This window comes from Carassius carassius, chromosome 50, assembly GCF_963082965.1.
Source record: "Carassius carassius chromosome 50, fCarCar2.1, whole genome shotgun sequence".
NCBI classification, from domain to species: domain Eukaryota; kingdom Metazoa; phylum Chordata; class Actinopteri; order Cypriniformes; family Cyprinidae; genus Carassius; species Carassius carassius.
Window position 1 is genome coordinate 18124441 of NC_081804.1, and position 26358 is coordinate 18150798.

The following is a 26358-nucleotide window of genomic DNA, read 5'->3' on the forward strand; positions in this document are numbered from 1 at the left end:
GAAAACACTTAAATATTCCGATATATACCGTATTTTGCAATAAACGTAAAATATATTGTTTCTAGGGGTTTAACGATTCACTCACGATTCGATCAGATTCGATTCAAGATAAAAAAAAAAAAGAGATTTAAGTAACACAAATAAAATAACTATCTTCATATAAACAAACCAAGGTTTTATCTGTGCTCTTTCCATTTAAATGAGAGGCAACCACTGCATTTTAATCATGATCCAAACAAAGATTTGATACATGCAACATGAGCAGTTTTTAATCTAAATTAGACTGTATAATTTCAAAATTTAAAGCAAAACCAGAATGATTTAACTTCAGTTTTATGAAACTATACATTAAAAGTATCTGCATGAAACAGAAACAGCAGACGAGCTGAACGAGACGCACATTCACTCTATGCCAGCAGGTGGCGCTTAATGCGTTTCCATGGTTACCGCTGTAAACAAAGCAGCGCTGCACTTATGAACTTTAATATGCATTATACAGAGGCAAGATTAAAATAAAAAATACCATCTAAACTTTTTTAAAGACAGTTAGTTACCCTTAGACATACATTCATATAAACTCTACCCCTAATTGAATTGCTATTGTTTAGCATCTAAACCGTCACATATTTTAAAGGATTTTTAACCGACTCGCTGGCAATCGTTACATCCCTAATAGTTTCTATATATTTAATCAACAACTTTAAACGAACAGTTTGTTTTCCCCGTCATTTTTTATTCAGTTCTTTTCATTCACAGTTCTCCTCATAGCTGGTTGATTTGATTCATGGCTCTTAATGCTTTAGTGAAGATATTTTTTTACTCGCTATTGCAAAAAATGAATGGAAAAAAATACTTCCAGAACCAGTGTTGCTGAAAAAGTGGGTGAGCCCTGTCAAACTGTCTTTGTGACCTGTAACCCCAGCGACAGTGACTAAAGTAAGTATCAGTGTGATTAATTGTGATTTAACTACCGCACTGTGTGAACGTAACCGTATTAAGGACTGGTAACCGTATTCTGCTGCTGTCTGAATGTGGCCATAGATTACTTTAAGAGATTCTTTTACCCCCAAAAAAACATGCATTTATATTTGAAGGAATCTGGAAAAAATACTCCAAATCCACTATTATGCTGTTGTTACTTACGTAAAACAAAAGAAATGTTTGTTTTTTCAATCAATTTTGGAATATGGCATGCCACCCTGCACATGACAGGAAAAATTAAGATACTGTGTCCACAAATTAAGACTGTTTTCCCACTTCTTATTTATTTGTGGCCAAGTGTACCAGTTTATTCCCTCAATTTTGGTATATCGTGGTCATGTTGCACTTATTTGTCTTCATGTCAGAAAATTCTGGGAAGGTTTGGAACGACACAAGTTTTTCCATTTAGTGGCCAAGTTATTTTAATGAATTCCTTTTAATTTAATTTAATTTTATGCCATGATTTAACCAAAAGGAGTAAACAAATTAATACACTCAGACAATTAACTGAAAACAAGGGATCAAACTTATAATTTGTGGGAAATCATTCTTAAATCCATGATATCTTGTGTTTCCCTGCATGTCATGTGCGGAGCAGCGTGAACATTTGTCAAAATATCTCATTAGTGTTTGAAAGACATGATCATGTTATTGTTGAGAGGAACATTGCTTTAAAGCCATTTTCAGTAAATAAAAGGTAATGGCTATAAAGAGATCACCATCTAATTAATCACAATCAAAATGATCAGCCACGATCAACCAATGATCTCAGCTCAGATATTTTTGAAGCTAAAAGAGTATTTTGCAGACACAGAAATGCTCAGATGTGTCATAAAACTGAAGAAGATTCGAAGCACTTGACGACAGATTTGTTTGCTCTGAGTTTACGGTGTGTGTTTTATAAAGAGTTATTTTTCATAAAGAGTTTTATAATGTATAGGGATGTATGTGAACTCGATGTGTCCGTGGATTTGCTGTCTTTTATGTGTGTAAGCCTGGCTTATATATTTATGCTGTTTTTCTAACTTTAGTTTGTTAGACGAATAACTTCAGGTAACAATAATGTTAGAAGCTGAGTGCTGTTTTGATGTATTTATTTGGCCATGTTGTTTCTCTGCATGTATTAGATGTGTTCAGTTCTGAAAGGAGTTTATTCACTAGTTTCTGCTTGTTGACATGAGATCATGCTTTCTTCCCTCACTTTTGAAGGATGATGTGTTTGTTGTAAGTGCCTTTTCTCCTGAACCCTTTGCCTTTCCTGATAATCTCATAATTATCATCCAACATTAATAAATTTGTTTGTAAAACAAACAAAAAAACATAAGTTGTGCTATTCTACTCTACTCTAGGCTGTTTTATGGCTATCAAATATGTTAAATGACTATAAACTTTATAAATTTGTTTTCACTACAATTTCTGCTATATGGGTCTTGAAATTGGGAAAAAAATAAAAGGTTGTGCCTTGGAGTCCTTTAGTATAACACATCTTTACCAGCAGATGGAGCACTAGAGTTCAGGATTTGTATTATATGTTCACACAAAGGCCTGTTGAGGCCTGTAAACATGACTTTTGCAGATGTTTCTAGTGTGATGCTGTAATTAATGGTTTATATAGTAGTGTTTTCTATTTCTTTTAATGTTTCTATAGAATGATGCTTTAAAAAAGCATGAATTTCTAGTTATTTTTCAACTCTAAATCTGTTTAGCAGCACAAGAGCAGGTGAACTTGAGACCGAAAAATACAAAAAATGACACAAATACTGTCAGAGTGTTACACATAGGTGCATTCAAAATGATTTAATTTAAAATACTGTATAAAAAGCTCCAAGCTTGCTATAAAAACAGACCTGGGCCGGAGCTGCTCTTGTATTTTAACCCGAACGGGACAGAAGTGTGGACTGAAGCCACATGTGTGTGTCACCAGCAAACTTCAAAGCGTGTGAAGCAGACACAGAGTCTTTCCTGCCTCTAGGCTCAGATATCGCGGGGTTATAGAGCACACTATTATAATACTAATCATACAATAAGCAGCAGCGAGCTGGAGCCAGACGACCTGAATCATCTTACATGATTCAGCATTACTCATAAAGCAACTGTATGAATTTAATATCGAGACCTCCCTCAGCTAGGGGAGAAACAAAGTCCACTCACATTGATGTTTATCTTCTGAGGGGAAATAGAAAATAAAAAAACTGTTAGAAACAGGAATCCTGTGTTTACATTTGTTCCGAGTGTTGCACTGTAATCCCGAGTGAGTGAAGTGTTTTAACTGCATGTCTAGGAAAATGTCACAATTTAAATCGATTACTAATAACGAAAATAGCGAAACCCTTCATAACTCCAGTTCCCTTTCATTTTTGGGCACGACATTGCTATGGAAATTACCTTTTTCTCCAAATACTACTGAAGCCTAATTGAATCACGCCTGTGAAACTGGCCAATGGCGTTCAAGCGCGCAAAATATGAGGGGCTCCCGCTCTCAGCCAAACTTCTGCGAGAAGCAAGAAGCCTATCAACAAGACTACACATCATGATCTACACGCTTTTAGCTTTTAGGGCTGGCTGTAGATGCAAAAGAGCCAGAGCCAGAACGTCTGATCAAAGGATGCTCGGCCAGATGGCTGGCGTCTCGACAGTGTGCAAACTAGGGCTCCTACATATGCAACCGCTTCAGCTTTGGCTAAAGGGCCGGGTGCCACAGAACACATTTCTCACGGGCACTTCACATGTGCTGCGTCTACTCTCAGTTATGATCTGAGCTGCTTGCTTCAGTGGTTTCTACTAGGTCGTATACACCCCTGTATTGATGTCCCTATCAGCTTATCGCATTGTTATGATATTATTCATGACTTCTTTTAAGACATGATCGTCATCATACTCTGGTTATTTGAGCTCGGGTACAGCCATTGCATCATAACACATCATTTCAATTAAATATAAGAATTAGTTTTAGTTTCAGGATTTTATACATTCCCATAGCAATGTAGAGTGACCGAATCTCAGGGAACCGAGGTTATGTGAGTAACCGAGAGCGTTCACATCTGCCACTGTTCGACACGTTTTAACATTTTCGGTTTACATTTCTGCCTTTGTACAAAGTTAATGAATATTCAATGAGGAAAGCATAAGGCCGTTTTTTGATTGGTTGTAGCTGAATCTATCACAATTCTGTACTGTATAGACGGCAAATGTTATCCTGCCGTTTTCTTGTTTATTTATTTTATTAGTATTATTTTTTAAATGAATGAATGGAAAAAAAACATACAGTACATACGTACAGTACAGACCAAAAGTTTGGAAACATTACTATTTGTAATGTTTTTGAAAGAAAAGAAGCTCATCAAGCCTGCATTTATTTGATCAAAAATAAAGAAAAAGTGTAATATTGTGAAATATTATTACAATTTAAAATAATTGTTTTTTAAATGTATTATACTTTAAATAATCATTTATTTCTGTGATGCAAAGCTGCATTTTTAGGATCATTATCACATGATCCTTTAGAAATGATTCTAATATGATGATTCATTATCAAAGTTGGAAACAGTTCTGCTGCTTAATATTTTTTCAGAACATGTGATACTTTTTTAGGATACTTTGATGAATAAAAAGTAAAAAAAAAAAAACGATGTTTTTAAAATATAAATATTTAGTTATAACAATATACACTACTGGTCAGTAATTTTTTTTTCTTTCTTTTTTTTTTATAAAATCAATACTTTTATTCAGCAAGGATGTGTTAAATTGATAAAAAGTGATAGTAAAGAAAATATATTATTAGAATTTCTTTTTTTTGAATAAATGCAGTTCTTTTGAACCTTTTATTGATCAAATATATTAGCCAGCAGAACCGTTTCCAACACTCATAATAAATCAGAATATTAGAATGATTTCTAAATGATCATGTGATAGACTGGATGTTACATGTGACACTGAAGGCTGGAGGAATGATGCTGAAAATTCAGCTTTGCATCACAGGAATAAATTATTTTCTTAAAGTATATTTAAATAGAAAACTATTATTTTAAGTTGCAATAATATTTCACAATATTACAGTTTTTTCTGTATTTTTGATCAAATAAATGCAGGTTTGATGAGCAGAAGAAACTTCTTGCAAAAACATTAAAAATAGTAATGTTTCCAAACTTTTGGTCTGTACTGTACATACATGTGAAACGTCACCCAGGGTCAAAAGTTAAAAAGTTTAATTAGAAAATAATATCTGTAAGGCATATGGGCAGCATGCACTCAAGTCTCTTCGACATCTGATGTTGTTCTTTTATGGAATTATTCACTTCACTGTCATGTTTACTCTATATGGACTTTTGCTGCAAAAATCAGTTCTTAGTCATGCAGGGCTCATTTATGGAGTCTATTATTAGTGATCAAACATCAAGACATTATCTAATGGCTGAATAGAAGGGCTGAGGGACACCTGTGTTGATTTGACCTCCATCATCATCATCATCATCATCATCATCATCACTGTGGAAATGACTCAGAGCTTCTGGGAACCGTGTTTGTGAGTCTGAATGAAAGCCGGCCATAGCTGAGGCTGTGAGTCAGTGTGTGATCTCAGCGTCTGAAAGATGACCACACGGCCGGGACGGTTATTATGTTGCATTTCATCTTTAAGTGGAATCTGGGTCTGAATCTCAGGGGATTAAATATAATAGCAAGTTGTATTTGTTTGTTTATTTATTACATTGAAGCAAAACATTTTACAAAAAGAAATAAAAGGAGTGATTTGAAGAGTGATTTTGTCATTTCCTCTTACTATCTGTGACACTCCCTCTCATTCAGTCGAAAATGTTATTTTCTGCATATTCTGTCACAAATTAAATGATTCAGCCATACACACAAAACCCACAATTTGCATGTAAAAAATGAAAGAAAAAAACAATAGTTCGAGCTTTTTATATTAAATTGCATTAATATCTTCACTGTCCCAAAGTTTCCTTTATGCATTATATTATTAATACATTCAGTATCATTGTCAAAATTGATTAAAATGTAAAATTACAATAGCAATACATTGTCAAATGTGATTTATTTCTGTGATTTACTCCAGTCTTCAGTGTCACATGATCTTCAGAAATCATTCTGATATGCTGATTTGTGAAAGAAACATTTATGGTTGTTATCAATGTTGAAAACAATTATGCGGCTGAATATTTTTGTGTAACCATTATACATTTTTTCAGGATTTTTTTTAACAAGATGGATGGATGGATAGAAGAACCTATGTACAGTATTAACAAAGCACTGGATGAACTATGAGATGTTTTGTGTTATTAATCGGTCTGAAAACATTCTATATTTCTTAAGATGTAAACTAACTCTCAATTCCTAACAAGGAATGGCTGACTTGGGCTCTTTATTACAATCCGAATAGAGATCCTGTTCATTTTCTTGCCTCTGTGTCGATGATAAAGTTTGACCCGATAAAGTCTATAGCATACAATTGTGTTCACACAAGCATATTTAGTTATTCTCTTCTCTTGAATATATAACCTCTAATTCTTTACAATCACAGCAGCGGACTGCGTGGAGTGGAAACATGGAGGCAGTAAAAACACAGGCTTGTTTTTAAGACCCAGACCTGTCAATCCTGAAGTCGCACCTCACCGCTGGCAGCTTTAGGGGCTGGATTTAGCGCGCCGTGAGGTCCGGCCTGACAAACACAGCTGACACATCATAAATATGTGCTACATTTATGCAGATGCCAGACAATACCCGTCAGTGCTGGAGAAACGGCGACATTTGCTCTCGTAAAAACAAAAATGAACAGAGAAAACCTTGCGAAAAACGGCCTTAAAAACATTTCCATGAGATATTTGCCCTGGATCAAACTTGAACCATTTACTGGTGGTGAACGATTGAGAGCAGTAAAACACAGCCGTCAGGAAGATGTTACAGCTTTCACATCTCAGGTCTTTTCATTTGGGATTTTCTCTTGTAGTAACATCACAAAAGTCCTGAAACAAGATAGTAGACAAAAATAAAGCAATATGCACTGTAACCTAAAAATGGTGAAATCCAAATTATCCGGTTTTAATCATCAAAATATTACTTAATATTGTAGAACCAGCCTAAATACATAAATGTATACCTCCAAAACTACTTTATAGGGAAGAGATATCACTTTAAAGCAATCATTTTACAGTGTGCAGTGTTCTTTATTCTTGTATTCATTGTCTTAAAAAGGCAGGGAATGAATGTATTTCTCTTTTAACACTTTGAAAATGAACCTATTATTCCATCTTTCATCTGACGCTTTGTGGACTGTCTAAGTAGCTCAATCTTCACAGGATATTGAAGAAGAGAGAAAAAAGTTTTTAAAAAAGCCAGAACCAAACCCCCAGACAACACCGCAGTGACAGGCATCACTCCACACACACAATCTCGTGTAGAATACACTACGAATAGAAAAATGAAAGGAACGCTTAAATGTGCACATTAATCCCACTGGATATAACAGTACATATTGTTAAATAATAAATAATGCCAGTTTACCAAGATAAATCACGGTTTAAAATGAGGGACAGAATTTGGAGAAGATACTTCCCATCAACCACATTTGAAAAATCAGATTAATAGTGACATTTTGATACTGTGAATACTGGAATGTAAATGCATGAACTTGACTGCCGAACACAAGTGAGACAATATGGTGAACGTGATTTCACCCCAACCAATCAGAATTGGGATATTACTTTTCAGGAAATATCAGTTTTATTCTGTTTTAGGCTTACAATCAGGGTTAGCTTCCACACTCTTGTCAATCAGCTATCTTTTCCAACTGATATCAATAATAAATTATGGGAACGGTTAGGTTTAGGGGTAGAGATTGGGCTAAGTCTAAATTTTTGGACAACAATGTTGATCAGGGATCATCAAAAGTAGGCAAAATCACGGCGACCAGACAATATCTCATTTCCTAGAAATATTGAAAGACTTTTGCTTTACACAACCATTCAAAGGTTTGGGGTCATTTTTATTGATTGAACATAAATTTATCAAAGGTGTAATAATCATGAAGCTTAAAGGAGGTTTTTACAATAAAAGTTTGATGTGTAAAAAAAAAAGGTGTGTAAAAGTGGCTGTAGCCTAGAGGAAAACAAAATATTCCCGAGCAGGGAAGTCCAGGCAGATAATTATGCACGTATAGTGTGAAAATATTAGTGTCAGACAGTGCTGGCATGCTGTGTTTGTGTTTTTAGGAAGTGGAGGTGTCATTTGTCCATATCAAGTCTGTTGCGAAGGACCTTAGGCCACAGATAATAGTGCTCCTGCACGGCCCTTGATATATAATGACTGTAAAACATGACTCATATGAGTGCAGTATGAGCACCTGGATGGTGTGCTCCTGTTCACACAAAACCAACATGACATATGTATTTATGTATTTGTGCGCCGCACGGAACAACCATGAATCAAAACATCAGGTGGACAGTAATAGTCATGTTCACGCGCCATCAAAGAGCAGAGGAAAATTCCTCATGTATAAGGTAACTGGCTCAGGTCAACACTTCATTGTTCACGGCAACACAAGCTGCAGGTAAAAAAATAACTTGTTTACATCACAGTGGCATTTAATACAATGCTTTTCTGAAAACAGACAACCATGCAAAATATATCATTAGGCTCTCTGAGGCCGCACGGCTCATCGTCTATTAATGCATTTGATTATAATGACTTGTACTGTCTGCAGAGGACACTGCAAACACACAGTAAACCTTTAAAGGGCTGTGTGTGTGTGTGTGTGTGTGTGTGTGTGTGTGTGTGTGTGTGTGTGTGTGTGTGTGTGTGTGTGTGTGTGTGTGTGTGTGTGTGTGTGTGTGTGTGTGTGTGAGTGGTTTTAGTGGTGAATGAGTTAATCAAAAGTGCGCTGGAAATAATGAATGTGTTTGTGTTGCCAACAAAAGGCACAACATGCTAAAAATTTTAAATTATTTTAAGGCAGACTGGCTAAGCAGTACTGAATTATGAATAATATAATTTCCCCCTATCTTTTATTATTTTGCATCCAGTTTATTTATTTATTTTGTTTACAGAAAAAGCTATTTCCATCGAACACCGTTTATCTGTAAACAGAACATCTACCTGAAGTGAACTAAAATGAAGAACTGAGCATAATTAAACTTTAAAAATGTATTCATTCATTAATTAATTAATTCATTAGTCAGTCTTTCTGGAATGGCAAGTTCACCAAAATAAAATAAAATAAGCTGCTGTCATTGTTTACTCATCCTTGTGTTATTCAAACCGTGTGACTTTCTTCAAATCTTCCTCTACTGTTTCAGTTTTGCAATTATAACGAGGGGGGAGTTTTGTGCGAGGAAAAGACCCCAGGGTTAGTTGTTATTCACTACAAACGAGTCGAAAATGATTCATTCACGAACCGAACTGATCCGATGCTCGAATTCAACTCACTGACTCAATGGTCGGTTCGCAGTGCTTAATGGCTCACTGGAGGGGAAGAGAATAATAACGACCTAAATGTCGGTCTGCTTCTAACAGAAAGTTGTCAAATATCTTCTGAAGACTTATTATATAGTGCATGACAACATTAAATACACGTTTTGTGTGATTTTGCGTCGTTTTTGACGTTTGAACGATTCCCTGTTCACTGTAACTGCGTGGAAAACGTCTCGAGATCTTCAGGAAGAAGGTCATAGGGGTTTGGATGACATGAGGGTGAGTAAATGATGACTGGGATATGATTAGACCTTTTATTACGTGCTGTAATTATAACCCATGAAAAACTTCGACAAAAGGTTTACAGTGAATTTCATATTTCAAGACAGAAATGACTGGAAATGAATTGACTATCCAAGTATTTCTTAAGCGCACCCACTATATAAACCAAAATTATAGGTAACACTTTATAATAAATTATATACGGCAAATGTTAACCGTCATATTTTCATCATAAAGCTTAATGCTGAACAGTTGATTAGTGTGATGCTGGTCCATTAACTATTTATATGTCTAGCATGATTATGTTTGTAAATGACTTATTAATGAACGATATATAAAGTATTACTAGGTTACATCACAGTGGTTTTGTGTTGCTGGTGTAAAACAATGATCCTTTACACATTACCATCCACTGATTCATGCCTGTTGTACTTGCTTTAATGAGCACAGTCAGTCTACGCCTATCTGAAACACACCGACCAATAGGAGCGTTGATGGGCGTGGTCGTGAAACGTGTTGACCAATAGGAATATCGCAGGGCGGGGCTGAACTCAGCGCTGTCAAAGAATTTCCGCATGGATTTGCGGTTCTCATGTTGTGAGTTGTGGGAATGTGTTTAATTTGGATATTGTGATCGACAGTGCGGTGACGTACGAACGACTTTTCCTTATAACTTTTTTAATTCGTCTTCGCTGACATCACCGGGGTTAGCACATTCCTGAGTGATCCTCTCAACTTCATTTCTGCTTATTATATTATAACTTTTTATTTCTCCGTTATGATGAATATCTAAACAGTCCCGCGGTAGATTTACCAAGACAAGGATGCTTTTGGTTGGACACTGATTCATTTAGATGAAAGTACACTTGTGGATCCTTCAGGGAGGTAAACGGGTTTTATTCCAGCATGTCCCGGAGGAAACAAGCGAAGCCACAGTATGTGCTCATCGGTAAGTTCTGTATCACTTTCTGAACTGGCATGGTGAGGGCGTTTTATTTAGTTAAATAATAATAATAAAAAATAAAACAAGGAGGAGGAAGAAGAAGTGGAAATAGAGGCAGAAGTTAGGATTGAGTACAATAATTTTTAAGCACGGTTTTTAATACAAAGCAACTACATTTGTCTCCTGCAGCTGTCAGTCATGAGATCTGTAGGCTATTATCTGTCATATATATAATACATAGTTTATCATTTCATCAACAGGTGTTGAATTCAAAGAGCATCATTGTTACAACTAATAACGCCTAATACCAGGGAAAGTTATGGTAGTACGAAAAGTTATAACAAAATGAAAAAACAAGCAAAATTATGTTTGCATTGTAACAGCTTTAATGTGAAATTGTAAAAAAAAAAAAATATATATATATATATATATATATAAAACACACAGGCTACTCTTTAAAAATTTTCAAGGCTAAAAATGGATTCAACAATTTTAACATTTTTAATATCATACTGATCCATCTATAGTTGTGTCCCAGATTTTAAACACAATCTTTTTACTGCATGAATTTCAGCATATTACAAAAATTTTTACATTCCATAAAAATTGTGACACCCAGAACATAATTTTAATTTTAACTGCATGGTGGAAAAGCATTTCTCATTCTGAAATTCCTACATTTTTTAAATATTGCTTGACTGACTTTCTCAAATGCAACCGTTTAACTCTATTTCCAAAGTTATTGAAAATGGTCGCATAATCTTTTATTTTTCTTGAATTAATGAAAAATAAGCATAACATTATAAACTAACATTTTGTCACAAACTTGCTAGGCCCTACAGTTTAATTTAGGCTTGTGTTATCTGCAATGCTGTTTCTAACAACCCTGTTATGCATTGATTTTCATAATAAAAAATCCATTGTTGTAAATAGTATAGAAAAAATATATCTTATTATTGTGCCCTGTTAATAAAGTTCCTGCCATTAAACTTTACATGTGTATAGTGATATATTTGACAAAATAACCCTTAAAATCAAAACTTATTTTATTGTATAAGCTTCTCAAAGTTTTTCCTAGGGCCTGCTTGTCTTTCATTTAATTTCATAAAAAAAAAAATAACATCTAAAACAAAACCTCTTAATCAATCCACATATATGCATTAAAATGTTAAGGCTATCATAAATTTGCTCTTGAAACAAAGCTGTTCTATTTAAATAATTTTAGATCAGTATGATAATGCAAAACATTTATTGTAAAATGTAACCAGAGTTAGCTAAATAATTATATGAAAATAAATATTGCGTGCTAACTAGGGGGTAATTTTATAATAAGACTTTTAATTCCCCACCATGTCATAAATTGTGTTACATCTGAGATACAGGCTACTGTGCTGTCTTTTGCTAAGCTTTAAGTTTACATTGAATTGTTATCAAATGATCTAATATAAAATTGTATATCTTTTTTTTTCTTGAAATTCAGATCATACAATGGAAAACGACCCCACTCCAACCTGTGATGTCTATATTTGTGAACAATGCTGTGCTGAATTTTCCAGTACAACAGACCTATACCAACATCAGAAAGACTGTTTGAGAGATCAGCTAGTTCTAATAGTCAGTGAAAACGAAAGCCAAGATTCTCCACCTTCTGACCTCACAATTATTTCACCATTCTTCAACACTGAGGAGCATTTGGATGGAGTGACAAGTAATGACACTACAGAGGAACTTTATGACTTTTCCATTGATGGAACCTCAGTGGAAGTTGATGAATCCTTACATACATTTGAAAACAGCAACCATTGCACTGCCAAAAACTCTCATTTACATCGTGATAATGAAAACAGTGATAATACTGATGGCTTTAGCTTAGCATACCCAACTGTACTACCTCAAGAGAAAACCTTACTTGAGTTATGTAAATTATCAGCCATTAATAGCAATGTCTTCATTGAGAACCTAGAAAACACCAAAGTTGCTGTTGCTCAGTTCTCACATGAAACTAGTTTAAATCCAAAGACAAGTTGCAGAAATGCTATCAAACGCAAAATGCCTGCTTCTGGCTTGATTGAGCAGCTGCTAGCATTGCAGCAACAACAGGTGCAGCAACTAAAACTAATTGAAGAAATCCAGCATCAAATAATGCTATTAGCAACCCAAAATCCGGATACACCTGTGGCCATAAACACCTATGGTGGTCTGTCTCAAGCCAGTTCACTGATAAAACTTAGCTCACACCTCTCTGAACAACTCACAGCCGCTGCGGGGCTTGTAGAAAACCTAACTTCTCCTGCTAAACAGTCTAAACATGAGATCTCGCAAAACACTCAAGATGGCTTAAAGGGTGAAAAAGGAAACTTCCAATTGACTGATGAAAACAGAGGCAACCCTTTGCCATCGAATGTTGGTAGTGACCTGTGTAGTAATCAGTCTTTGCATGGTAACACAGTCAGTGATACAGTTGATGGCACAGCTCATATAAAAATGCCTTCACAATCTCCTGCTTCAATTACAAATGCCATTCTAAACAAACTTCAATTACCCCATAAACCAAACAGCTGTAATATTTCTGCGAACTCCTTGCCTAGTATTGGGGCAATTGTGGAGGACCTGAATGCTTTGACTGCCCTAGCCCAACATAGGAAAGCCAAAACCCTCAATGTGAGTTTATATGAACACAAGAAACCAGCTGAAGATTGTACATTCAAGCACAAATGCAGGTTCTGTGCCAAAGTATTTGGAAGTGATAGTGCGTTGCAGATACACCTGCGTTCTCACACTGGAGAACGACCTTACAAATGTAACATATGTGGAAATCGGTTTTCGACCCGAGGAAATCTGAAGGTCCATTTCCAGCGTCACAAGGAGAAGTATCCTAACATACTAATGAATCCTTATCCGGTTCCAGAGCATTTAGATAAGGTCCCAACCTGCACAGGTATCCCATATGGCATGTCTCTGCCTCCTGAGAAGCCTGCTCTTACCTGGTTGGATAGTAAACCTTTAGTGGGTAACTCACTTGGACTTCCATCGTCTTTGCCAAGTCTTCCACCCATCTTTAAAAAAGAGGAGGAAGGGGTATCAGTAACTAAACCTTATAGTCCTGTTGTCAATGAGGTGTGTGAGAGAAGTAATGGGCATCAAGAGGGATTTGGTTGTAGCTCTTCTCTATTTTCAAATGATAAATTTCAAGAGATTACACAACCCTTGAGAGTTGCTAACTTACTAAGCTCCCCAGGGGAAGGTTCAAGAGACGACATTGCTATTAATACCTTGGTCAATACAAGCTTAATAACTGAGCTAAAATCAGAGCAGCTTGAAACCAAATTTCTTTTTGGAAGTCTTCCAAATCCTCCTGGAGCATCTGAGACTTTAAAGCTGGAGCAGTTAGTGGAGAACATTGACAAGAAGTCTACCGACCCCAATGAGTGTGGAATCTGCCACCGGGTTCTTAGCTGTCAAAGCGCCCTTAAAATGCATTACCGCACACATACCGGAGAAAGGCCATTCAAATGCAGAGTGTGTGGACGTGCTTTTACAACCAAGGGCAATCTCAAGACACACTATAGCATTCATTGTTCCATGCCAGCTCTTAGAATACAGCATTCATGCCCCATATGTCAAGAAAAGTTTACAAATGCAATGGTTCTACAGCAGCATATCCACATGCATATGGGTGTTCAGATTCCTAATGTCCCATTGCATGATAGCTGTGGAGAACCCATAGATCAGGATGCTGAATCTGTAGAAGGTAGGATCTTGGAAGAGGATACCTTGCCCCGTGAGAACATGGACATTATGGAAGGAGCATCTGATACAAAATACCCAGACTGTATACCAGACAGTCCTTGTTCTTCACCTGCTTCTTCTGAGTTCACCAGAGTAACTGGGTCGGAGAGTCAGATTGCAGTTTTGAATGTGGAAAATCTGTCAAACGTCTGTAAGTTGACTATGTGGAATGGATCAGTGGATGGAGATTGCTTAACCCAGAGACCATCTACACTAGATAGTGACCATGAGAGTTTAAGAAAAAGGATTCCGGCCAACACTGAGATGACACCCTCCTGGAACCCATCCTCCCCCAATGGCTCTAGTTATGAAAGGCAAGGAAACACTGTAACTGACAGAATCCTGAAATCTGCTGAATCAAACAGCTCAAGACTACACGCCAATCTTACAGTGTCTAGGTTACTAGATGAAGATATACCAAAAGATAGCTTGACCATGATTTTTCCATTTAATGAGCAGGGATCCCTAAAAAGCAATGTTTGTGATATCTGCAACAAGACATTTGCCTGTCAAAGTGCTTTGGATATTCATTATCGAAGTCACACCAAAGAGCGCCCATTCATCTGCACCGTATGCAACAGAGGGTTCTCAACCAAAGGTAACCTAAAACAGCACATGCTTACCCACCAGATGTGTGATTCACAGTTGTTTGAGCCAGCAAATCAGATCCTGATTTTTTCACCAAACCAGTTTCTACCCTCCATGGAACCAATCATTCCCTCGAAATCAATTGAACAAAATGGGCTCACCAAAAAAGATCCTAAAGATTCACACACAAGTATAGTTAGCTCAACAGCTTCCACATTACCTGTACTCTCTACAGCAACACCACTTCGGCGAACAGCTAAACAGCACTTCTGCCACACTTGTGGGAAGACCTTCTCTTCTTCAAGTGCACTGCAAATTCATGAAAGAACCCACACTGGTGAGAAACCATTCTCCTGCAACATATGTGGACGTGCATTTACCACTAAAGGAAATTTGAAGGTACACCAGTTAAAGTTTGTTAAAGGTGTTCCGTCACCCATTGCCAATTTGTATTTTGTTACTCAGAATAGAATCATTTGTAACATCCCAGAGACCTTATGACCAACTATCTACTTTATTTTTCATCCTGTTTTCCATCTAGGTTCATATGGGAACTCACATGTGGAGCAGTTCTCCAGCCAGACGAGGTCGCAGACATTCTGTTGATGGTCCATTCCTTAGATCCAATTCCGAACGATTCCAGGACTGTTCCCCAAAAGATGTTGTGGGTAAAGTGTGCAATGGAAATTCCTTAGGCCTCTGGAGCCAGTATACCAATTTCACTAATGGTTTGGGCGTGAGGATGAATGAAATACCTGTAATTCAAAATGGTGCCATACCTCACCTCTCGATTTCTGCTGGGCAACTGGAAAACATAGAAAAACTTCAATTTAACAGAGCTTTACCTTGGCTCGAGAGATTAAACGAAAATGGTGCAACTTTTAATTTCCAGAAGTTGGTTGAAGACAATAAAACCACAATGACAAATTGAATTTCGTCTTTTAAGATGCAAACCCATACATTCAAATGTGATGCAATTTCATATGTGTATTTTTTCATTAGGATTTTTGTACAAGCATACCTCTTGTAGTGACATTAAAAAAAATTCTGCTGTTGGTTAATTTTCCCTGGTTAGAGCAGATCTTCACAACTGAAGTAGTGTTGATTGTATTGTATAAATTTGATGTTTTTTGTTGTTTGGTGAGGAACATTTTAAAAGTATTGTTAATATGAAGCTATGACCGTTTATTTTACAATTATTACTTTTTTAAATAATTGAAGGTATTCTTCCAGCACATTTGCTAAACTCTTGGTTGTAATAGATTTTGTGATGAGGTATATTTGTATTATTTAATGGAGAATTGAATCCCTATTTCTAAATAGTTCCCAAATCTATTTATCAGTCAGTTTCACATTAATATAATTTGTGCTTGAATTATGTGTTTTCGTATAAGTACAGTATTTAGATCATAAATGTAAACACTAAACAATACTAAAACTATTTATTTTAGTTTTTTACAATTTTTACTGTTACATTGGAGGAACTTTTATGTATGACATTAATTCGTGCCTTTACTGTATATTATGGCAACTGCATACGTTTTCCATTCTTCCATTTTAACTCTCACTGCATTTGGCTTAATACAAAGTACACATTTCACTTCCCATTTGATTAAAAGGAGTGTTCTTTTGTAATGTTACTTAAAGTTATACCATATGAGTGTGTATACCTTCAAACACCTGTCTCCTCTTTCGTTGATTTACCTTTAACAAAGAATTGATTCTTTCCCCACTTCCACACAAGCAGAATTCATGCCCTTTCTCTACTGATAAAAATCTAGGTCACCTTGTCCTCTGCATTTACATTTCAATAAACTTACCAATAATAACACATTGTGTAAATACGCAATGAACTTTGCCAATGGAATATGATACTTCTACAACCAAATAGAATAATAGAGGCCATTCATCGAGCAGGTACGACTCATCAGCTCTACCTCATGTCTGTAAACCACACGGACAGATGGTCAGCAATGGTTTTAGCTTTTGTTGTCTGGACTCCTGCTATGTCTGTTTGATAGGTGATTAAAAATTGTGAATGCTGTGGTCATTATTATTATGATTATTGTCATAAGGCAAGTACTATGATATAGCCATACTTTTGTAATTGTATTTTCCATATCTGATGTAGCTTATCCCTACTGAATCTTGGTCTCTCCGAAGATTTGTTCCTCGTTTTATCCAATAATTGTAACAAGAAACAAAATAGGACATATAAACAGGTGGTCCATTGTGTGACCGGAGTATCCCAGCAAGTTCTATAACCTCATAGTGATACATCCTGCGGAGTTGTTTAGTATAACAAAAAAAAAAACATCTTCTGAGGTCTGCTGAGTAATATGTCCTTTGAGTGTCACCACAATAATATTACATACCAAATCCCTCTGTGAATAAGATGTGCCCTCTTATCTATCAAAGTCCATTAAACACACTTCCCAGAGCAGAGACCAGCTGACGGGAACCCAACACCATCCCGCCTGCCACCATTAGCATTATAAAATGAGCAATCAGCTAGAATGAAGCTCAAGGGAGTGCAGAGCTCTCCAGATACATATCTGATTCAAACAGATGGGAGGCACTGGAGGTGTGAGCAGGTGGATAAAGACCTGACGGATGATATAGGGTTCAGTTGATGTTTTACATCCCCAGATCTCCCAGATACACGGATGCTGCCAAAATAGTAGCTTGACTTTTTCCAAAAATAAAAAGAAACTGTCAATATGAAGTTATTTCATATAAAGTATGAACCAATTTTTGGCTGAAGTTCATTTCATCAGTAAATACTATTAGGGTGAAACTCACAAAACCTCTCCAAGGTAAAAAAAAAAAAAAAAAAATCTCTAAGTCATATTTCACTCCAAAAAATCTAAATAATAAGACATCTTATGTTGCATAAATAAAATATTTTTTTTGAATTTCTTAAAGAATTTCTGTGTTGTGTTATTTGAAAGAAAATAAAGAAATTGTCATTCTTATTACATTAATGCAAAATAATAATTTTGTCTATTATTTATACATCACATTAGTAGTTGTCATACTGCCTTATTTTGTAATATAGTTACAAAAATCCTATATAACAATAATAAATATCTAATGAAAGAAAATCAATATTATTGAGCATTATGAAAAATTTGAGAATGTTAAATAATATAATTTATTATTTCTTTTGAGGGGAAGTCGTGGCCTAGTGGTTAGAGAGTTTGACTCCTAACCCTAGGGTTGTGGTTTTGAGTCTTGGGCCAGTAATAACACGACTAAGGTGTCCTTGAGCAAGGCACTGAACCCCAAACTGCTCCCCGGGTGCTGCAACAGAAATGTCTGTTCACTGCTGTGTGTGTGCACTTTGGATGGGTTAAATGCAGAGCACGATTTCTGAGTATGGGTCACCATACTTGGCTGAATGTCACGTCAATTTCATTTAAAAAAAAGTAAATGTTGCATGTAAGCACTAAACGCATTTACATTAATATCTTTACTGAAACAGCATATCAAAGGGACTGTATTGTGTGTTGACAGCAATATTAAATATTACAAGAATTTCAGACAGGCATCAGATTTACAAATGTTAGTTCCAATTGAACCATTTAATTCTTAATTTAATTGAATCCTTGTGTATTAGAACTTATTTTGCTGAGATAAGATGCAAAATATGTGTAACCCTTTTCCATGTTTTAAAGGATGGACAGTGACATGAAAAACAGAATGACACCACTGTCCACAGGCTGGACAGCTTTTTTTAAGAACTCGTCACAGAGGAACAAAACAGTGCTTTTCCAATCATCACATATTTCTGTTCAAAACTGCTGACATCAACGACTGTTTACAATGCAAAGAAAGAATTTCCTGTGTAAGCATTTTGCCTGCGATCATCACACTTTTGTTGGCCGGACAATGGAAATATTCAATAACAGAGCAACGGCCAAATCTCCAGCAGGGCTTAAATGTATCCAGCCCAAACCCGACTATTGATAACACTGTGATTATGGCATTGTGTGAGGCATCTGTACGGCTCAGATCATATCTGATCATAAACGCTGTGTGGACTCTGATGACCTTGGGGTCAGTCAGCGATGCTGTATAACAGAATAACACACACAGGACAGCTGAGTTTGCAATTTTTTGATTGTGACACACAATGGTGATAGTGTCCCCAAATATGGTAGTACTATGGTATAATAGCTATGCTGACCGTTTGATTGATTTTAATTATCATTTAGCTCTTTTCAAAACCTACAGTTATTTTATTTTCATTAAACAATTTTATGTTAATGACATTTAGTTGGAGTGAATTATTTAGAAGCTTTTACAGCCCTTTCATAATTACTCACTGTTAAACATTTCCAAATTCAGCTTTAGTCTTTTAAAAACTTTTAGGGTCAAATATGAAATATTTGCCAGACCTTTACTTAGTGATCATGAGTGAGCTTTGCTAATCTTGGTTGTTCTGGTTGATCTCTTGGATGATGAATGTCTCTACAGGCTGCAATTCACGAACTTTTAGAATCGTAACAGATTGTAAAACACTAGGCATCATAAACTTCGTCAACTTTGTAAAGCATTACAGGGGAAAAACTGGGCATCACATACTACCAGACTTTCAATTCGTTCCTAACAAATCAAACTCACGCGGAAACATTTGCATTGTTCCTAAAAGACGTATGACAAATAAATGATGTGCTCTAAAATCAGTTCACAATATTAAATATGTCTAATATCCTCTGATTCTGTGTAATCAAAATTTGAAGCTAAAAATCATTTGTGACAGTCATACACTATGCGATTTTCAGCCTTAAAGGAATTAATTCACCCACAAATTTAAATGTTCTCACCCTGAGGCGCACCTCTCCATCAGATTTGGATAAATGTATCATCAAATCACTTGCTCACCAGTGGGTCCTCTGCAGTGAATGGGTGCTGTCAGAATGAGAGTCAAAACAGATGAGAAAAAAATCACAATAATCCACAAGTAATCCACACCACTCCAGTCCATCAGTTAACATCTGGAGAAGACAAAAGCTGTGTGTTTGTAAGAAATAAATCCATCATTAAACCATTAGCTTTCACAAGTAAAAAAAAGTCATCTTGTCTGAATCAGGAGAGAAATCTGCACAAACCAAGCACCGTTTAGAAACGGTTTAAAATGAAAACATCTTGATGGACATGTTTCTTACAAACTTGCAGCTTTTGATTTCACAAGACGTTAACTGGTGGACTGGAGTGGTGTGGGTTATTGTGATGTTTTTATCAGTGTCACGGTTGGTAAACCATGATCTCTGGGCTTTGCACTTTGTGGGTGAAGTCTGTGTGTTACGCGTCAGCACTTATTAGTTTGTGGGCGTCTCCGTTAATTGTCATCAGCAACAGCTGTCACTCATTACTCATCCCTATATATTGGCTTGTCTAGCGTCTTGTGTTCGTGAGAGCGTTGTTTCATGTTTATGACTTATGCTTTGCTTTCTTGTGTGTTTCTGCGTTGGATGTCCATCTCTCCCCGGAACCCCGTCCACTCTACGCAACCCACCACCAAGCAACACCACTTACCTTCGGCTCTTTCACGCAGTTCCTGTGTCACCCTCTCCTGCTGCCAACTCACCTCCGCCTTCCGGATTCGTCACTCATCACCACCATCTTGGACTGTGCATTCCTCCCAGCGTTGTTTGTGTCTCAAGTACTGTCTGTATCATTGTCTTCATTAAATATCATTAATCTCGCACTTGCTTCCTGCCACTCCTTCACCCAGTCGTTACAGAACGCTCTCACCAAACATGGAAGCAGCGAGCACCACTTCACTGTCTGAATTCATTCACCACAGCGTCAACTGCATGGATCAGCAGCAGGAGAGCATCGTGAACACCAGATGCGCGATCCAAGCGCTGGTGACACAGGTGTCCGAGCTCACCCAGCGGATTCATCAACTCACCTCTCCCACTGCGCCCACTGCACTGCCTGCGCCGCCCGTCCCCCCGGAGACCTCCCAGGACCACTTCCGGCCAGAGCCGCGACTTCCGGCGCCAGAGAGTTACTCCGGTGAGCCAAACTTTTGCAAGACTTTCCTTAACAAATGTTCCATGCATTTTGCATTGCAGCCCCGCACCATCGCGACAGAGGAGTCCAAGGTTGCGTTTGCTCTTACCCTACTCTCTGGCAGGGCCGCCTTATGGGGGACGGCGGTGTGGGAGAATCAACATCCGTGTTGCGCCTCGTTCCACGCCCTCTCCGAAGAGATGAAACGGGTGTTCGATCGAGCCGCAACCGGTAGGGAGGCCGCTCACTAGCTCTCAGACCTCAAACAAGGAGAATCATCGGTGGCGGACTATTCCATTCAGTTCCGCACTCTGGCGGCCGCGTGCCAGTGGAACGAGGCGGCGCAGTGGGATCGATTCCTGCATGGGCTGGCCGACCGTGTTCAGAAGGAAATCTACTTCCTCGAGCTGTCCCCAACATTCAATGGCTTAATCGACCTGGCACTCCAGGTGGATGCTCGGATTAAATGCCTGGGTAGACAAGTCAGTCCTACACGCAATTACGTCTCTCCAGAAAGGGGCCGCTCGAGTTGAGAGAACATGGTCGGTCCCGTCCACGATCACGAACCCATGCAGGTGGGTAGAGCTCGGCCTTCCCGGTGGGGGAGAGAGCGGCGGAGGTCCCAAGGACTATGCTTATATTGCGGTGGCTCAGAGCATTCCATCCATTCCTGTCTGGTAAAAAGAGCCAGCCGAGTCAGTAAGAGTCAGTAAGTTTGAGGCTACTATCGGGTGGGATCTCCGCCGGGAAGTCCTCAACCACATCATCGACTCTCCTTCCGGTGAAACTGCGGTGGGAGAACCTTACTCACGACTGTCACGCCCTTCTGGACTCTGGGGCCGAAGGTAATTTCATTGACTCTCTCCTTGCACGTCACTTGAACCTTCCAGTCCTTCCTGTGTCTCATCCCATCCATGTCACCGCACTCAATGGCCAGGAACTGCCACACGTCACCCACTACACTGAACCCATAACTCTGCTCACCAGAGGGGACGAAGATTCCAGTACTTGGTGGACTGGGAAGGTTACGGTCCGGAGGAGAGGAGTTGGGTACCTGCTAGGGACATACTGGATCACTCCCTTATTGATGATTACAATCAGCAGGTAGGCCCTTCTGGGAACTCCAGGAGGCGTTCTTAGGGGGTGGGGGTGGGGTACTGTCACGGTTGGTAAACCGTGATCTCTGGGTTTTGCACTTTGTGGGTGAAGTCTGTGTGTTACGCTTCAGCACTGATTAGTTTGTGGGCGTCTCCATTAATTGTCATCAGCAACAGCTGTCACTCATTACTCATCCCTATATATTGGCTTGTCTAGCGTCTTGTGTTCGTGAGAGTGTTGTTTCATGTTTATGACTTATGCTTTGCTTTCTTGTGTGTTTCTGCGTTGGATGTCCATCTCTCCCCGGAACCCCGTCCACTCTACGCAACCCACCACCAAGCAACACCACTTACCTTCGGCTCTTCCACGCAGTTCCTGTGTCACCCTCTCCTGCTGCCAACTCACCTCCGCCTTCCGGATTCGTCACTCATCACCACCATCTTGGACTGTGCATTCCTCCCAGCGTTGTTTGTGTTTTAAGTACTGTCTGTATCATTGTCTTCATTAAATATCATTAATCTCAGAGTCGTTACAATCAGCTGTTTGGACTCTCATTCTGATGGCACCCATTCACTGCAGAGGATCCACTGGTATGGAGCAAATTATGTAATACTACATATCTCCAAATCTGATGAAGAAACAAACTCATCTACATTGTGGATGGCCTGAGGGTGAGGACATTTTTTGAGTGGACTGTTCCTTTAAAGCACTGGTAGGTGGCTGTTAATGTGTTCTGGATGCTTGCTTGGATGTTGTTAACTGGTTGGTAGGGTGTTGTGACTGTTTCTACTCTATGATGTAACCAAAATGGTGCTACCATTTTGTTTATTTAAATGGGGAGTCATCTCATTTATCACCAGTAAAATATGGAGTGCCACAAGGATCCGTCCTAGGTCCCCGTCTATTTTCAATATACATGTTGCCCCTTGGTAATATTATTAGAAAATACGGGATTAGTTTCCACTGTTATGCTGATGATACTCAAATATATATCTCTACGAGACCAGATGAAACTTCTAAATTATCTAAGGTAACAGAGTGTGTTAAAAATGTAAAAGATTGGATGACCAATATTTTTCTCCTATTAAATTTGGATAAGACAGTGATATTAATTATTGTACCAAAAAACAGTACACAGAATCTAGTAGACTACAGTTTGCAACTAGACGGATGTACTGTTACTTCCCCTACAGTCAAAAATCTGGGTATTATATTAGACAGCAACTTGTCTTTTGAAAACCATATTTCCCATGTTACAAAAACTGCATTCTTCCATCTTAGAAACATTGCCAAGCTACGAAACATGTTACCTTTTTTCTGATGCAGAAAGGCTAGTTCATGCATTTATGACCTCTAGACTGGACTATTGTAACACACTTCTAGGTGGTTGTCCAGCATCTTCAATAAACAAGCTACAGGTAGTCCAAAATGCACCTGCTAGAGTCCTTACCAGGTCAAGAAAATATGATCATATTACCCCAATTTTACAGTCTCTGCACTGGCTACCTATTAAGTTCCGTATCAGTTACAAATTATCATTACTTACCTATAAGGCCCTAAATGGTTTAGCTCCTAACTAGTCCTCTACCACGTTACAATCCATCATGCTCCCTAAGGTCACAAAACGCTGGACTTTTGGTAGTTCCTAAGATAGCAAAGTCTACTAAAGGAGGTAGAGCTTTTTCGCATTTGGCTTCCAAACTCTGGAATAGCCTTCCTGATAATGTTCGGGGGTTCAGACACACTCTCTCTGTTTAAATCTAGATTAAAAACACATCTCTTTTGCCAAGCGTTCAAATAATGCATCTCATAATTTATGACTGCAGTTGCATCCGATCAAATGCGCATTCTTACTCTTTATCTTTGGTTAAACTAATTAATTTTACTTTGTTGGAACAGCAGCTATGCTAATGATGTCTCTATGTCTGTTTTGCCACAAGATTTACATCACGTGGTAACTAGGATTTACACAAGCTCCAGTCTGGATCCAGAACACTTGAGAAGAGATGATGCTGACCCCTCAGAGGACCCCAGATGATGCTAACCCTGAATCAACAAACAGAACTAACAAATATTGCTACAAGTGTGATTGCATCATATAATAATTTCTGTTAATAATGTTCATCGTCTGGCTGACTACGTCTTGTATAAATTTTTCAGAAAAATTCCTGTCATATGCACATAAACTGACAGTTGGTCAAGTCAAGTCACCTTTATTTATATAGTGCTTTAAATAAAATACATTGCGTCAAAGCAACTGAACAACATTCATTAGGGAAATAATGCAAGATGACAGTTAAAGGCAGTTGACAGTTCCAAGACAAAGACAGTCACCACTTATGAGCTACTACTAAATACTGTAGAAACGTAATTTTCTCGTAAAGTTGCTTTGTAACGATTTGTATTGTAAAAAGCACTATACAAATGAACTTGAATTGAATTGAATTAGTGGTCTGAGTCAAAGGTCTGAGCCCACTCATGTCTACCATCATAGTCTTGTACCAAGAAATGGCTGGGTCACACTATGTGGTTTCTAGGATGTTCTAAGTGGTTGCCAGACTATTTTGGCTAGTTTTGTAGATTGTTACTTAAAGTAATTTACCTCAAGTCTCAATTTTATGATCAGTTAAGGCCCAATCCCAATTTTATTTTATACCCCTTCCCCTAAGGATTGGGACACCACTGCTATGCCGTCACACGTCATCATTCGTCGTCTAGCTCCTACAATACACACATATACTGGTGTGCATTAGAGCCTTTAATTATCGTTCTGTATTAATGAGCTGCTTACTGACACACACACATATCGGAAATCACGCAGCTCACACATCCAGGAGAAAATAAACTTGTCAACGCTACCCCACAACTTTTATTAAATACAGTTTAAATACTGAATCGCTACATTATATTTTCCAGCGACGAGAGGATACAATCGCTGTTTTTAACTAAACGCACTCTAAAAAGATAAACGGACACACCAATACATGCAACTTCCATTTCTCTCTCTCTCTCTCTCTCTCTCTCTCTCTTCTTCTTTCTCTCTCGAACAGGGCTTGGGCGTCGTGACATCATTACTTGGCTTGGCCGCCACGTTGATGGCCTCCTTTACTGCTACTCGGACTACTGCACAGTGTTTAGACATAATCCCTCTCATCCGTGTGTCTTAATTTGATTAATTAAAAATGTATTTTAACCATGGTAAACAGTTGCTGTATTGTGGGGTGTAATAGCGCAACACATAATCGCCATGGGGAAAATAAAATGAGAATGGATTTTTAGAATGGAACTTTACACCGCTTTCCTGCTTGGAGGCGCGACCACTGAGGCCATAACATCTGAATATTAATTTATATAGTTTAAGTCAATATTGAAAATAAGGGAAATTTCTCGGGCTACTCATCCAAAATACGGGAAATTTCAACATTCATCTCTTTGTTGCTATCCCAATGCTGACAGCAAAAATTTGTTACATTACGTTACGTAATTACTACAAAACTGCTGCGTTAACTAACGTTAAGCGATTTGTGAAGCTAGGTCTAATGTGACTTTAGTTACAGATTGGCTTGAAATCGTTCTCTCACAACAACCACGCTATCTTAAAAAGCCCAACAACTAAACTAGTAGCTAGGTAGAGCGCATCTTACCGGATTACTGTATACTGTTTGCCGCTGTTCCGGTTCTATGATTTGATGATCACGTCCCAGAATGCAACTCGGCGCCCAAGCCCTATAGGCAATATTTGAGAAAATGGTTTAGTGATTTCTAATTATTGGGAGGATTAGTCTACGGCAGTTATCGCCCTGATCAGACATGCTGTGGCACTATCATGCAGTCTGTAATGATGTGACGTTAGCAAATAGTAGCGATTTTTTGCTAACATTTCTTTGAGTAACATGACCATTAATATGCACTCACAATTGAATGTAACATAAAACAAATTATTACTTTTCGTTTAAATCTTTATTTATGCCAAAAAAAGCTTACATTTATGTGTCTTTTTGTTCGCTGTAGCAGCCATGTTGCCGAGATAATTCATACCCCTTCGTCTGAAGTGTGATCCCGAAAAATCACCTTACCCTTACCCCTCCAACCAAAAGAGAATCGAGAAAGGGGAAAGGCTAAGGGGTAGAATTGGGATTTGGCCTTAAATGTTTTGTCTTGGAAATATAAAAAAGTATGAGAAGTATTAATATGCTTTGCTGCGAAGAACCCCAAAATATGATTTTAACAAT

General features: G+C 37.9%; 1 protein-coding gene and 1 long non-coding RNA gene across 2 annotated transcripts; both read left to right on the top strand.

Annotated features, from left to right (window-relative positions):
- Positions 1-735: 735 nt before the first annotated feature.
- Positions 736-1692, top strand: LOC132133092 (uncharacterized). Its single transcript, XR_009429130.1, has 2 exons — positions 736-882; positions 923-1692. It is a non-coding gene; the product is annotated as an uncharacterized LOC132133092 (long non-coding RNA).
- Positions 1693-10276: 8584 nt separating this feature from the next.
- On the top strand, positions 10277-17055 carry sall1b (spalt-like transcription factor 1b). The gene is made up of 3 exons (XM_059546617.1): positions 10277-10633; positions 12108-15403; positions 15546-17055. Exons 1-3 carry the CDS (start codon positions 10591-10593, stop codon positions 15933-15935), a joined length of 3729 nt encoding a protein of 1242 aa, XP_059402600.1. The 5' UTR covers positions 10277-10590; the 3' UTR covers positions 15936-17055.
- Positions 17056-26358: the final 9303 nt, after the last annotated feature.